The 15,998-nt window shown below is 44.7% G+C and overlaps 1 protein-coding gene across 10 annotated transcripts in view; it reads right to left on the bottom strand.

Moving 5' to 3' along the window:
* The window catches only part of Znf827 (zinc finger protein 827), a 178,871-nt gene that overhangs the window by 98,095 nt on the left and 64,778 nt on the right, over positions 1-15,998 (bottom strand). For 7 of the 10 annotated variants that reach the window (XM_040734814.1, XM_040734815.1, XM_040734816.1 and 4 more), the window contains exons 5-6: positions 15,698-15,931; positions 13,636-13,677 (exon numbers count right to left, since the gene is read on the bottom strand). In XM_040734814.1, the coding sequence (XP_040590748.1) occupies positions 13,636-13,677; positions 15,698-15,931 (276 nt within the window). The remainder of the gene's footprint in view (positions 1-13,635; positions 13,678-15,697; positions 15,932-15,998) is intronic. The other 3 variants (XM_040734811.1, XM_040734812.1, XM_040734817.1) reach the window with 1 other exon arrangement.

Below are 15,998 nucleotides of genomic sequence, written 5' to 3'. Positions count from 1 at the left end.
ATCGGTCAGATGGGCTGCTACCCATGATCCACAGTGGTGGCTCGCAGTGCATCCTGTGACAACGGAGACTAGAATAAAGTAAGTATTGGGGAAGTCCTGTTATTTGTCAATAAAGCACTGTTGGGCCAATAGGGAAGTTAGATAGGTGGGACTAGGAGTCCAGGAGGACTCTGGGAAGGAGAAAACACAGAGTCAAGATGTAACGCCACGGGGTAGGAAGCCCGGAAACCTCTCCGGTAAGAGACACACTTAGATTAACAATTATGGGATAAATACTTAAGTCAGAGCTAGCCAGTAAGAAATAAGCAAGGCCAACAGCTTCATAATTAATATAGCCTCCTGTGTGTTTATTTGGGACTGATGCGGCTCTGGAACCAGGCTGGCGGGAAGGCTTCTCTCAAGGAAAAGGTTTCCCTTTACAAAATGGTGATCAGAAGTGGGATCATGAATTTCCACGTAGAATGACAAAAGCTTTAAAGAATTTTAGAAACAGAAGAACGGAGAGAAGCACAGATTTTTGGTAGCAGCATTTTCTCAGGCAGGCTCTGTTTTTGTTAGCAGCAAGCAGAGACTCAAGGCTGGCTTAAGTTAGTCTTCCTGACTCGGCATTAAAAAAAAAAAAAAGGAACAAGGTTCTTTTAAGAGGCTTTGCTAGCGATTTAAAAGTTGTACGTACAGCTGGAAGTGGCAGTGACCACATCTCCAAGCCGGCAGCTGGAATCACGCTTACGCCCGCCATCTTGAAAAAACGGCAGTTTAAACAGCCGCGGTTTAACAAATAAGACACGTGGCCAGAAAAGCATAAAGATTTACAGTAAAGTCAGACTTGGATGAAGAAAAACCTCTAAAGGTTTACAGTGTGTTTAAAAATATACGTAAGATTGAGAGAGAAAATAGAGAAGCTGGCTGTGGTGGCTCACGCCGGTCAGAATTGCTGCAGAGGCAGAGGCAGGCGGATTTCCAAAAAGAAACCCTGTCTCAGAGAAAAATAAATAAAAGTAAAAGAAATAGAGTAATAATAATAGATAAATAAAAAAGCCACGTAAATATGGAAAATACACAGAAAGTCTGGATACTGTATGCTATTGTGTTTTTCAGTTTTTTGATGCTCAGGAAAGAACAACTGATAAAGTACACTTGATTATAAATGCTGCTGAATTAATTCAACTTATATCTTTTGAAAATGCCTTGACTTCAAAATTTAAGTATAAGAATATGTTACTTGGGAAAGGAATTTTTATTTATGTTTCTACAGAAAATGAAAAGCTGAGGATTCCTTCCAGGCTTCTGTGATTTGATGAACCAAGACCCCCGGAAGCAGTGGACCAAGTGTTCCAACAACTGAAACAGCAAAGATGATTCAGTCTTACAGACCCTGAAACTAAGGACTTACACAGGTTTTTGAGTTTTGTCATGATCCCCATGGTATGAACAGCGCCCCCTTCCAGCACGAAGCAGTTTGGAATGAGCGATGTCCTAATTCCCATCTTATTTATAAACCTTTGTTTTCATTTAAATGGGATTGTTTATAATTGGTTAATGATCACAGCCAATCTCTTTTTAATGGTAAAAAGGGGAATTATGGTATGGGTATTGTTTTTCATTTATTGATACAAATTCAAGGTCAATTTTGTGATGTGTATATTTCTCCTCTTGATTAAGTATTGTGCTTATACTGATCTTTTAAAGCAAATTGCATAATTTAATACAGACTATAGATACTTATAATAGTCAGAATTTATAGTTAGGTAAGTTAGGTTTTCTAGATATATAGAGATGTATTTGAGATAGATAAACAGTCTTCAAACCTCTCAAAGACCTTCAGAAAATGGCATTTAAAATGGTTTAGGGTTTTTCTTGACAATGAGAAATGTCTGCTCCTGGCAGCACCAATTATGTCTGAGAGGAAGATGGGCATCAAAGAAACTCGTTATGGAGTTTGCTTTCAACATGGCAAGATTAGCCATCTGAGCAAGAAACTGCTCTTGCCTAGACTGTTTAACTGTTGCTGTATAAAGTGGACATGCAGGACCTACAGGAAAGTGACTGCTGAACTCAGTCTTACAGGGTTCCTGCTTCATGGAAGAGTCTACGAGACTTTCTGCAGGACACAGAAAAATGACTGACAGACTGCCAACGCAGATGGACAGTTTTGAAACTTCCCGCTTTGCTGAGAAAATCTTCTGGATACATTGTGGCCTATGGGCTGAAGATGGATGCCCCAACTTTACAGAGGAACTTTGGGTAACTGTCCAGGTAGCAAGATGTCTCTGTCAATCCTAGTATTCATATATTATCCTTCTGTGGTCTTTGATGGAGTTGAAGACAGATAGCTATAATTACAGTTTTCCTTAGTTATAATAAAAGATAAGCTACATATAGGACTTTGGACTCACAAGAATGAGATAGATGATATTTTCTTTAAATCTTGCTAAATGTTGACAAAATATTGTAACTGTGTTCTTACTTGATAACTGTTCTGTTATATATAATTTGACTATGTTAAAGTTAAGACCTTTCTTTTTGTTTAAACAGAAAAGAGGAGATGTTGGGGAAGTCTTATGTCAATAAAGCACTGTTGAGCCTATAGGGAACCAAGATAGGTGGGACTAGGAGTCCAGGAGGATTCTGGGTAGGAGAAACACAGAGAATCGAGATGTAACACCGTGGGGTAGGAAGCCCGGAAACCTCTCCGGTAAGAGAAATACTTAGATTAGCAATTATGGGATAAATACTTAAGTCAGAGCTAGCCAGTAAGAAACAAGCAAGGCCAACAGCTTCATAATTAATATAGCCTCCTGTGTGTTTATTTGGGACTGATGCGGCTCTAGAACCCGGCTGGCGGGAAGGCTCCTCTCAAGGAAAAGGCTTCTCTTTACAAGTGAGTGTGTGTGTGAAACTGTAGACGAGACAGGAAAAGAATTCCAGTGAGGGAATCACCTTGCTTACCCGTGTCTTTAGTGTTCAGAACTAGACTTGGACAGAAGAAGGGACTCAGTAAATAGTTGGCTGAAAGAATGAACAACACTGGTTCTGCTTTCTAGGTTTCAGTTTAGTTACTTGTGGTCAGCAGGAAGGTTAACTACAATGCACATGGTATTTTGAGAGGGGAAGGGGGAGAGACCACATTCTTGTAACCTTTATGACATATTGCTTTAATTGTTCTACTTTATCATCAGTTATTGTCATTAATCGTTCTGTACCTAATTTGTAATTTAAATTTTTGATTATAGGCATGTATTGTTGCTGTTACCTATGTCTTCACGGAGTCCCCCAGGGGCCCTGAAGCACAGCCCTCTCAGAAAAACGGGCCCTACTGTAAAAGAAGCTCCATAAAAAGAACTGGAAACACAGTGCCTGGCAGATGAGCTGGAGAGCGGACTCAGTGAACCCAAGAGCCCGTTCCCTGCTCTGACAAAATCAAAGCCCTCATACCCAATAACCAGCTCCTGCTTACCTGACAGGGCCCCTCCTCCAGCACAGAGGGCTCCAGATGTCCCCCAGGGCTTGGTTCCCCGTGGGTTGGAGAGGTGGAATGTGTGGATATCCCTGTAATGAACGCTGGCTCTGTTTCGAAAACCTTCCCAAATGTTTTTTAAATCAAAGCATCTTACAAATGATGCAAGTGATTCATTTTCATTTCCTTTTTCTGTGGTTCCTGTGTCCTGTTCTCCTGGGTGTCAGGGCTCAAGGGCAGGGAAGGAGTATGGGCTATCTAGGCCTAAAATCAAACAACCACAGCCATACACAGAATCAACACCAGCTCTAGGAATGCCCAGAAAACACAAAGTCAGGGAAGAGCTTTCTAGAAGAAACCATGCTTTTAGGAAACAACAAACAGCATCCTGCCAAAAGGTATCCCCAGAGCCCAACCCAAAACTGCAAACTGCAGTGTGCTCAATACAAGGCGTGTCCCGATGGAGGGGGCCCGCCCTGAAGGCGAGGAGAAGGGACCTGCGCAGTCTGTATGTGCAGACCAAAGACAGGAGACCCATTTTCACTCTCCATCCTCACTCCCGAGCTGGCCCTCTTCCTTCCTGACTAAAGAGGCTGTAGCTACCTTCAGCCTCCTCTGTGTGGCTCACCAGAAGCCTCTACAAGGTCTTCCCATGAATGCCCTCTACCCCAAGAGCAAAAGAGTTTCTGGAAGCCAAACCATGGGTGTGCACACGTCTGGGCCAGGGGTGAGTTGACAGGGATCTGACGGCACTGGTGGAAGGTAAGGAAACAGCTCATGACTCAGGCTATAAACGCGGGCCCTCGCCACCCGACTTTGAACCTGAAACATACTGCACACACTCTGCGGCCTTCTCAATTCCCCAGCTGTGGAGATAAGCCACACAAGCACAGGGCGAACCACAGGAAACCAAGAGATGTGTGGATTCCAGCTGTGAGAAACAGGGAAGTAAATCAGCCCACAGCACAAACGCAGGGTGATTTATGCAGAGAACCATGGGGGGGGGGTAATAAGAGAATTATTAGCAAGGAAGACAAAGGTCTCCACAGAAGGAATACCACAATCCCCGCACTTTGACCAGGAGAAAACACCACTGTTAAATCACTTGTTATCACAAAGAATAACAGAAGCCACAGCAAGAACCATGTCCTCGTGAGGGTTTGTCCAGTCTTAGCCACATTGATGGACTCTTGCCCAGTGGAAATGCGCCTCCCCGACTCTGACTCCACCTGCTCTAGCTTCTGGAGTGAGCATGTGCAGAGAAGGTCCTGCAGGGCTCCAGAAGGGCCCCTGCTGGGCGTGACTCAGCCACTTGGCAGAGGGCCTGCTACTCAGCAGTGAGGATTCCCTTCTCCAGGTAGGTCCATGATGCCAGGGGTACCCCGATGAGCATAGATCCACAGGGTTCAATTACACATGCAGATCTTCCCCTTCTTTGACATGAATATGCTAAAGGGGAAAAGTTAACTCGGGACTGAGAAGAAAAACTGGTGCACAATGAGAATGTTCTGGTCTCACTGAAGAAAATAAGGACTCTGCTCTGCATCTCCAGACTACCTCTGGAGTGACGTGCAGGGGGAAAGGCTGGGAGCTGGGGTAGGGAAGGAGTCATACAACTAGGATGAGACCAAGGTCCCGCTGGGGCAGCCTCTGAAAAGGAACGCCAGTAGTGTCGTTGCTCAGGTATAATCATCGATACTGCAATCAGAGACCTCAGGAAACTACGCTCTGCTTAGCGCTGCCCATAAAAAAGCAGTTGCCAATGGCTTGTTTGTTAACTGTTGCTGCCACAGTTTGTTGGCAGTAAGATGATGTCATCTGTTCCAGGTACAGAGAGAAAACAGTATGCAAGCCGGGACGTGAGCCTACAGGCACACTTTCTAGACACTTGGTTCACTATCCCACAGGAAGAGCTGGAGGCCACACCCATCAACCCCTACCCCTACTGAGCAATCCTATCCCATCTCTCAGTATCCAGACTCCAGTCTGGCCCAGTTCAGAGACAGCCAAGCAGAAAAGGCGTCCAACACGAAGGCGTAGCCTATGAAATTCCTTGCAGAGGGCTTGCCTGGTTTCTGGGAACACCAGCCAATACAAATTTCCGTGGCTCTATTAACATATGCAGCTATGCAAGAAGGAAATGATAATAAAACAAGAGCCCTTTTGAGTCTGGACTTTGTGAATCCAGGCTTCAGTGTGGGAGGCAGGAGGAAGCTGGTTAAGAAAGCATAAAGGGTGGTCAGAGGAGCGAGGGCTAAAGGGGGGAAGGAGATGCTGACTACAGGCCTGGGGGCTCGAGCTTGCAAAGCTCTCCTAATGTGGGGTACAGCAGGCCACAACGGCTATTCAGGTACAGCAGGCGACAAGGATCTGCAAGGGTTATAAAACATCAGAAGGTCTCTCTGGCCACAGACTAGATTGGCTGTATAAACAGGGTTCTCCCTCTTTCCTTTCATCTGAGAGGGGGACAGCCTCCCAGGGCTGTAGACAGCGACTTCTCACTCAGTCTGCTCAACTGAACGGAATATTAATGGCACTGTGTGCCCTCTGAGCTCACCGGGGTCTCCAGCCCTTCAAAACACCGTATCTTTGCATATCGAAATACATCAAGTTTTTGTCTCATTAAAGTGATTTGTTCCTTATTTATATAAAATATATGTGTGAGATTCCATTTTGTCCCACTTCCGAGTTGACAGATGATTTTAAAACTGTAATTTCTCATTTAGATTTAGTCACCAGCTTATGGACTGTGTGAGTACATCTGGAAGTGGGTGCATACATACATACATACACACACACATACATACATACACACATGCATACACACACATACACACATGCACACACACACATACATACATACATACACACATATACACATACATACACACATATACACACATACACACATATACACATGCATACATATACACACATACATACATACACACATACATACATACACACATACATACATACACACATACATACATACACACACATACATACATATACACACACATACATACATACATACACACATATACACACATACACACATATACACATGCATACATATACACACACATACATACATATGCACACGCGCGTGCACACACACACACGTGGAGACAGGGTCGAGAAGTGAACGTGGCGTTGAGAGGGAGCTCTGGTCATTAGTTACGAGCCCACTGCTGGTTGCATCCATTAAAAATCACTTATAAGTTAATGCTAAAACACAAATCAAAAATTAGAGAGGTCAACTCAACTGAGTAGGCATAATTCAATAAATCAGGTTTCATAGGCTTAATATCCCTGCAAATTAAATGACACTCTGCTAATACAAGCGAAGATGGGTTTTCCTTTTAGTACTAACAACTCTGCATTATTTAATTTTTAGAATTACAGGGACTATAACGGTGCTGATAAGCAACAAAAGGAACAAAAGCTGAGCTGGACTCTATCGAATGCAAGCGCTTCTGCTCTGTGAGAAAGTTATCATGAACACCCACCAAAGTCAGGGAAAAGCAATCTGCCATTCATCTCCCTGGTAAGGCTTATGTTCAGAATATGAGAAACTTTAACAAGCCAGAAAACAAACAAAAACAAAAGGAACCCGAGACACATGTGAACAAAGAACTCGAACAGATGTTTCTTCAGAGAAGACATTCAAGTGTTAAGTCGTACGTGGGAGTGTGTCAAATATCATCATCCACTCGGAAGGCGTGAATCTAAACCATAGTGAAATTGCTAGGCTGTGCCATTATGGTGGTTCCAATTAAAAAGATGGCAGCAAGTTTTCCTAAGGATATGCAGAAACTGGAACCTCATACATTACTACAAGGGATAAAGATGCTGTTGTTGCCTTGAAAAGAACATCTGGCAGTTATTCAAAAGGTTAACGGGAGCTCCCATTTAACCCATCAACTACACAGTACTTAACAGACACCTAAGAAGATTCGAACCGTAAGTCCACACGGAAACCTGTGCAGCAAAGACTAGGACACAAACCATGTCTCCACTAAAGGATAAAGAAAACACAATGTATCCACACAGCTGTCAATATCCAGCCATAAAAAGGACTACAGAATGACATGGAGAAGCCAATGTGATAGTCAACGCCTGCCACCAAGCACAGGACCTTGAGTTCAGTCCCTCGACTCACTGGGTTGAGATAACCAACTCCCCCAAGCTGTCTTTTGACTTCCACATCAGGGTTCCCACTCCCAAAAATAACATGCTATTTGAAAAATAGAATTAGTTAATGGACCATGGAAACATGCTGGAAAGTCAGACAATAAAACACCACGAAGTACACGAGTTCATTTATATAAGGTGTCCTGAGTAAGCAAATCTATCAAAACTGACCCTAGATTGGTTCACGGTTGCCTAGGTTGAGACAGTGAAGGCCGGGATGGTGACCACTTCTATGAATGGAGTCTCTTCTAAGGACAATGGCAGTATTCTGGATTAGATATGCTAATGGTCGCATAGTTTGAACTAGACCGAGCGTGATCAGAGTCACACACTTCAGCTGACCAAACGTTACTGTAAATCAATCACAAAGAGTAGGGTGTGTGTAGTGTGTATGCCAAGGTCCGAGGACAACTTTGGGTGTCACTCCTCAGGCACCCTCCACCCTTGGTTTTTGAGACAGGGTCTCTCACTGACTCGTCGCCGTGGGCAACGCTGACAGGCCACTGAGTCCCGGGGACTCACTTGTCTCCGCCTCGCCAGTGCTTGGACACCAGGTGCAGAAGGAAACACCTGTGCTTAGGTGGGCTCTGGGGTCAGAGTCATGTCCTCACTTCACTGAAGAGCCATGTGTGTCCCCAGCCCTCAGGGAAGCTCAGGCTGGCCAAAGCCCTGTGATCCTTCTGCATCTCGTCTCTGTCTCCCTCCAGAGAACTATGCTTATAGGCCCAGACAGCCACACCTGGCTCAGTGAAAATCTAGGTAGCGTTAAAAACAAAACACCAAGAACCAACAACATGGAACCTTCTCTAAAGCACAACTTGAAATATGTCCAGCCTAATGCCATATTCAATAAACCTCTCCATGTATTCAGAAAGGTGCAAATCAAAAAGTAGATTCCAATCTGAGTCTGGCTAGGTTGAGTTGCTGTCGAGTATCCCAGCAGCATGAGTTTGAGAATGTGACAAAGGAAAGGAATTCATAAAACAGACAGACAAAACGCCTTCCTATTGATACTTCTCAACTCCTTATCATCATTTCTACAGTTACTTATTTATTTGGGGGTGCCTGTGCCACCATGCAGGTGTGGGGGTCAGAGGTGGCCTGTGGGAACCGGTGCTTTCCTTCTACCCTGCAGCTTCGGGGGACGGAACACGTGCTCCTTGTGAGCGGTGAAGTCCCTCAGCACGTCCCCAGCCCAGCCCTTAGCACTTTACACAGGCCTGCTAGCATCTCCTCAGATACGGGTGGAACAAGGTAAAATTAGGGTTAAAAACTGCTTCAGGACGGGATGAGGTGGCACACACCCTTAGTCCCAGCACTCAGGAGGCAGAGGCAGGAGGATCTCTGCGAGTTGAAAAGAGCGAGTCCCAGGAAGACCAGGACTATGCAAATAAATAAATAAATAAATAATTCTAAGTGTTTGAAAAACGTCTCTATCTTCTCCGCTACTTAAGAGCTAGCTGGATGAAGGCAAATTTTCTGATGATAAAACAAAGCCCAATTTTCATCCTATAAATTATCGCTGACGCCACAGCATATTCTAGCTTACATCTTGCGCATGTCCAACGCCCATGTGTTAAAGGCTGACACCCCCGCAAGTGGCACCACCGTCAAGCAGGTGAAGACTCGGAGGAAGTCTTGGGGCCATTGGGAGCATGCCCTCCCAGGTGACCGTGAGACCCTGGGCTCTCTATCCTCGCTTTTACTGCCTGACTATACTCAGGGAAACATCTGCCCCAGCGAGCTAGCTGCTGGCCCACCACAGGCCCCAGGCAAAGGGGCTGATTACTCAAGGGCTAGAACCTCCGATTCTGGGCCAAAGTAAACCTGCTTATGTCATATATTTGTTATAGTAAAGTACAGTTAACATGAAAGACACACTGCTTAAAGCATGCTACATGCATACACAGTGTACTCATGCATGAAAATCTCAAAAAGACAAAAGGATAAATAAAGGGTTACAAGAAAGGTAGTACTACTTTTCAAAGGAACAGTAGCAGGTAGAAGAGTGAACTGTTTTCGGCCTGAAAATTAATTTAGCTAAAATCTCCCATTTTTCTCAATAAATTCTTCAGAGCAGGAAAGTCTATAGTATGGGTTTGATGATGTTTGGAGTGAGGAAGACTTTCTCCAAAATCCACACCAACATGCCTGGGAGTAATTCAGAAATTTAACTGCAAGGGACATGAAGGAAGTGACATTATCTGAGGCTTGCAAGCAACACAATCTTGATTATCAGGTATACCTGTCCTTCTTCAAAAGGGATCAAGAAGGCTGTCTGGCTGTTCTTCTGGACGAGGGGGCACCTCAAACGCTGTTGACCATGACTGCTTCCTACCTCTGCTGGAGCAGCAATGGTAGCCGTATGCCAAGAGAGGTTCAGGGCGGAGGAGGGGCCTCCTGGGTTCTGAGGGCCTGCTGCATCCTGCCACGTCTGCACATCTGCTTCTTCCTAACACTGAAGGGGGCCTCTAACACTTATTGGCAGAGGACCCCATGAAAACTGTGGGGGAAGTCAATCTTTGTGTCCCTTCCTGTTCACTTGAGCCTGTCTCAAAGAGCAAATTACTTTAAAACTTCATCTTTCTTGGGTTTACCTAGGAATGGTTTATTTTCTATTGCTGAAAAAACAAAAATCGGAGGCTGCATGGCTTATAAAGAAAAACTGGAGGCTATATGGCTTATAAAGAAAAGAGGCCAAGACTGCAGCGACCGCACAGAGGGAAAGAGTGCGGGCAGAAGATTAGAGTCCAGCTCCCAGGACCCACTTTGGGCGGTTTATAACCATCCCCGTCTTAGTTGTTGTGACAGGAGCACTCGCTGAGTCAATGATAGGCCAGACTGACTGGCCTCAGGGATGCTCCTGTGTCAGCCTCCAGGTGCTGGGACTGGAGAGGTGCCTTGCAATGCCTGGCTTTTCAGAGGATCAGAATTCAGATGCTCAAGCTTGCATAGCAAGGACTTTATCTAATGAGACGTTTCCACAGCCTGGAATAATTCTTTTCTTTATAAAGATATACTTTTTACCTATGTGTACAGGGGGCAGAGAAGGGTATATGGATATAAGTGCAGGTACCTGTGGAGTCGAGGTGCCAGGTTCCCCTGTATGATAGGGAGCTGCTCGCCATGGTGATGGGGCCCAACTCTTGTTCTCAGTGTATGTTCTTAACCAAAGAGCCATCTCTGACGGCAGAAGTCCTTCTGTGTATATGTCTCTCTTATTGATTAATGGATAAAACACTGTTGGCTAATAGGGAAGCAAGAAAGGCAGGACTAGGAAAGGAGGAGGATTCTGGGAAATGGAGGAGGAAGTTGCCATGTGATCCTGGGAGGAGAGGATGCATGAGTCTGGAGTTCTCAGTAAGATAAGACCTTGTAGAATTACATATATTAGTAGCTATGGGTGAATACCTGAGACAGATCTAGCCAATAATAAGTCCTAGACATTGGCCAGCAGCATTGTAAGTGGTAGAGTCTATGTGTATTCCTCGGGGGCTCTGAAGCGGTGATGGACCCGGGCAGGAATTCTGTAACACATCTCTCTAGCCCCAGAATTTTCATTTTAAATGTCTTTCTTTTATGGTTGTTTTGGGTTTTTGTTTTTGTTTTTTTCTACATAAGGTTTCATTGTGTAGCTTTGGTTATCCTTTAACTAGCTCTGTAGACCAGGCTGACCTTGAACTCACACAGATCCACCTGCCTCTGCCTTCTGAGTGCTGAGATTAAAGGGGTGTGCCACCGCAGCCCGGCTCAAACATCTTAACTGCTCCTTTAGGCTTGTCCAACTGTCTACAGCATATTCTACACGTGCAATCCCAGTCAACATGCGATTCCAGAGGAAGAGAGGCGGCCTCTGCTTATCTTTTTGCATATACCTACTTTTCTCAAAGCACAGCACTGGGTAAATGTCATGTCCGTGACCACATTTATGACATAAGTTTACAAGGTCACCAGGCATTACCAAATGAGTCTGACAGTACCTTGACTAGCACTCCCATCAAGTCTAATGCTACGCGCCCTCAGCGCTAACCTTTGAAATGTTGGCCTCTTTAGATGAAGGCTTGGGGGATTACCTTTGGCAAAGCATAGGCTTAGCAGGGAAGTTTGATGGTCTGAGTTGCTGTGTGTCACATAACAGGCACTCACTACATCCAGTCATTTCCTCAAAGCGGGTATCAATTTACCGTTGTGCACGCAACTTCACAATTAACAGCTGGGAGGGGATGTAAATCACCGTAAAGAAGAAAACTCTCCCAACACACAGGCCATGCATGGGAGGGGTGGCCATGCATGGGAGGGGTGGCTGGCTCTAACTCTGTGTGTCTCCCTAGATTACCCAAGTATCCAACTGGAAAGCACCCTTCCTCCACAGGTTTCCCCACATGGGAAGCCACATGTGATGGGTGTGTGACTGGGCTATGTGCCCATCATGCATCCCTCTGGGATGAACATGAGCTAATTTAAACATGGAAACAGCCCAAATCATTGACTAGTTTATTTTGTTAATTCACTGAAAACCTATATAAGAAAATGAATAAGCAAAGAGAGGAAGAAAACCCTCTTCCTTAAGCTGCTCTTTGGATCAAAACAGAAACAAAGGAAAGTGTCTTCCATGCACTACTGTTACTATAGCCCTGTCATCTCCCTGCCTTCTCTGAGGTTTCATCCTCCATGCTGTCGGTTACTACAGTCAACCATGTTCCCAAAATAGCAAATGATAATTCCACAACAAACTATTTATAGGTTTGAACAACTTGTATTATAATACACTGTTGCAGCTAAGCGGAGCAGTGAATGCCTTTAATCCCATCACTCTAGAGGCAGAGGCAGGCAGACCTCTGTGAGTGTAGGCCAGCCAGGGCTATACAGTGAGACCTGGTCTCAAAAATCAAACAAAAGAAATTGCTGTATTTGCTATTTTCTTACTGTGCCTAACCATAACTTAAGTATTATCAATGCTAGAATGTATGGGGTGGGGATTTAGAGGGCTCAGTGCTCTCTGCAGTTTCAGACGTCCACTAGAGTCCCTGAATGTGTACCCCACACTGGCTAAGAACTGAATGTGTACGCCACACTGGCTAAGAAGGGACCGCTAAGGGTGTTTCACACAGGTTCTTTCTGACCGAAGGATTTTGCAGAAAATGAAAGAGTCTGTAAGAGAGACTGTGTACGGTGGGAAGATATGAGGATGGCTGTCCACAGAATACCTACAGTAAGACTCTGGAGGCAGCTGCCACCCTGGCTCTGTACTGGCCTTGGGAAGTGGATACTTACTCCTGTCTGCAAGGGAATCAGAAGGTGCTAAGGTCCCTTACTCGGATGTCATTCAGGGCATGACTGTTAAAATGCTATCTTCAACACAGAGAACTTAAGACTTCTTATTGCACGCTCCTTTTGCAAGAACTTTAATCTATTAGTGAAGAGAAACATCGATGTTTACGGGGTTTTCTTGGTGAACTCAAACTCACAATACGACTCGGTCTCCTGTGTACTGGGGTTACAGGCGTGCTTCTCTTCACGGAGCTTAATGCCTACTTCACTCCCACGAAAGGAGCCTTTAACCTCGTGGCATTGGGATGAAAAGACATTTGATTTGATTTTAACCCACTCACCCAACTTAGGACTTAAGAAAGCAAGGCCTGGCCATGGTATGCCAGAGCACCTCAGCGCAAGGACTCCCTGACTGGATCCCACTCTGTTTTCTTACACCGGACAGGTAAAGGCCACATGTAGGTAACAGTAAAGGATTACAGGCGTCAGCTGGGCAGTGGTGGCGCACGCCTTTAGTCCCAGCACTTGGGAGGCAGAGGCAGGTGGATCTCTGTGACTTTGAGGCCAATCTGATGTGGTCTACACAGCTACACAGGGAAACGCTACCTCAAACAAACAAACAAACAAAAAAAGAATTACAGCCATCTTCAGGGCATGTGACTGACGGTATTATTCCACTAGGGATAAGAGGAAATTTAAAAGTCTCTTACTGTTAGTTCTGTTGGTAAGGATTTCAATGGCCACCTGACCTGCTGATGAAATTAAGAGAAACAGTATCAGTGCACTCAAAGAATACAGTCTGAAGCACTACTGACAAGAGAACAGAAACGCAGGGATTGGATGTGTGTATCCTTGACCCAAGTCTTGCCTACATAGAATTTTTTCAGGAAAGAAAACAGTTATCAATCTTCATGAAAGTTTATTTCCACATTATGAAGCATGGATACCCTTCAAAAACAGGACCATTCATTCAGCTACTGTTAAGCCCCACACACACTCAGTAAAAGGCATGTACACACTTAGAGTCTTCATTGCCTACAAATATCATTAGATGTTCATGACAGCATTTCTCTCTTTGGGAGGGGTCTCGTTATCATCTCGAAAATAGTTTTCTATTTCAGTCTCTCAAATAGCATCATCCAAAGGGATGAAGATAAAATATTTTCCTTAAAGAACATCTGCCCTGAAATCTCATTCAACACTTTCACAATCTCTTTTAGTGTGGTACCTTCTCTGCTCTCCATCATAATCTGAAACGTCAATATTAGCTGGCAGAATTTACCATCGAGGAGGACACAGGCATCACGGGGGAAAGAGAGTTTAAGCCATTGTGTTGGGAGAGCTACCCCAGGGAGAACAAGGAGAGCGGGTGACCCCTTTGGACTGACTGGACAATAACAACAGATGGCTGACTATGTCACTGAGATACTTTAGCACAGGAGGGAGACACAAATATACTAAATGATATGGGTTCTAAGATGACTGTTTCAGCTTCCCAGCTTTGGGGTCGTGCTAGACCTCCAGCAATGTACGATACACTAACTACTACAGCATCACTGCGAAGTCTGGGGAGAGGGAGTTACGTAGAACCACGATGGCTCCATCATGCTTTACACCAGCAGATCATATTTCCCCTCACATTCCAGGGTGCCTTGGATTAACATCAAAGACAGGAATTCTTAACCCCACCAACTGGCAGACACAGGAATTTCAACTGCTCTGAAATGCTGACTCTTAAGTAAATCACTATTCATTTCTTACTTTCGGACCTGCTAGTAAACCAAGAAACACCGTCAGAACGAGTCGCTGATGAGATCACGGATCACAGAGGAGCCCCGCTAAGGCAGTTCTTGCTCTCATCCTCCAAGCACGGCAAGTTCCCAATGAAAAACATTTGATTCACATTAGCATTTCAGGCACAGCTCCTGAAAATTACCTTTAGGAGGCAGCGAACAGAGTACAGCTATGACTTGGCAGGTATGATTACCGACATAGCTTTTTCTTCCATGTTCTGAAAGCCATACCCAGCCACCAAAGAAGACACTAAATTTTCTGCCTATTGCAGAGAACCAGGTAGATACTGCTACCAAAAAAATCCAAATAACTGGCTGCAATTTACAACCCGGTTTTTTCTTATAGTTGAGATTACATCTAGGTATTAGTGGAGTCATTCATTCATCTTAAGAACAGGTTAATTTTTGTAACATCCCATCAGGCAGTTCTCTATTCCTAAAATCACTCATTGCTACTCTATTGGTAATTACTTTCTTTAAGTGCCACCCCAACTGCTCCCCAAGACAAGGAAAATATTTGAATAATCCTTAAAGAACACAGTATAAATGCATAAACGACATGGGATCTGCTCTTAAGAAAAGGTATTTTGATCAATTAGAAGAAATCCTGTGACTATTGTTTGAATCCATTTAAAGTCATCGTCTAGATCATCTCAGGCCAGTGATGATTTCTAACCATCTCTAATGCTATTCAGAAATAGAGAGCTGTAGCTACATAGGCACAGCACAAAGAGAAACGAACATTGAGCACAGGCACTGAAGCCGATGTCTAGACAGCTACAGTGCAGAGACAGAGACGGAGAAACTCGTGCATGTAGCATAGGCACTGAAGCCAAGCGACCCGATCTGATCATCCCTACACTTCGCCGTTTTCACGCCACCACCACCATTAGGTTAGTCATAACCCACGCAGGAAGCGCTCCAGTTGGCTTGCACGTGAAACGACCAGAATGGAAATACTTTAGAATCCGTTGGGTACCTGAGAGCTTCATGAGGAGTTCCGAGGCAGCTTTAGCAGACATGTCCCGCCTTGGCACGTTGCCCTTGCCTTCCTGGGGCGTCAGTGGATCCTCCGAGAGGTTAGGGGTCGCCACTTCCGGTTCCGGGCTGAAGACGTAACTGGACCGAGGCAAAGGTGTGCTTAGGGACTCCTCTTCCTTGGGTTCCTCCTTCACTTTAAAGTTAAGATTCATGGGCTCCGTCTGGCTTGCAGCTGTCAAAAGAAGAAGAAGAAGAAAGATTATGTCTCCCCACTCCCCCTCTAAGTTGCCCACACTTTA

The sequence above is a fragment of the Mesocricetus auratus genome, unplaced genomic scaffold (assembly GCF_017639785.1).
Source record: "Mesocricetus auratus isolate SY011 unplaced genomic scaffold, BCM_Maur_2.0 Super-Scaffold_100041, whole genome shotgun sequence".
Taxonomy (NCBI): domain Eukaryota; kingdom Metazoa; phylum Chordata; class Mammalia; order Rodentia; family Cricetidae; genus Mesocricetus; species Mesocricetus auratus.
This window is presented reverse-complemented; position numbering and strand designations above follow the sequence as displayed.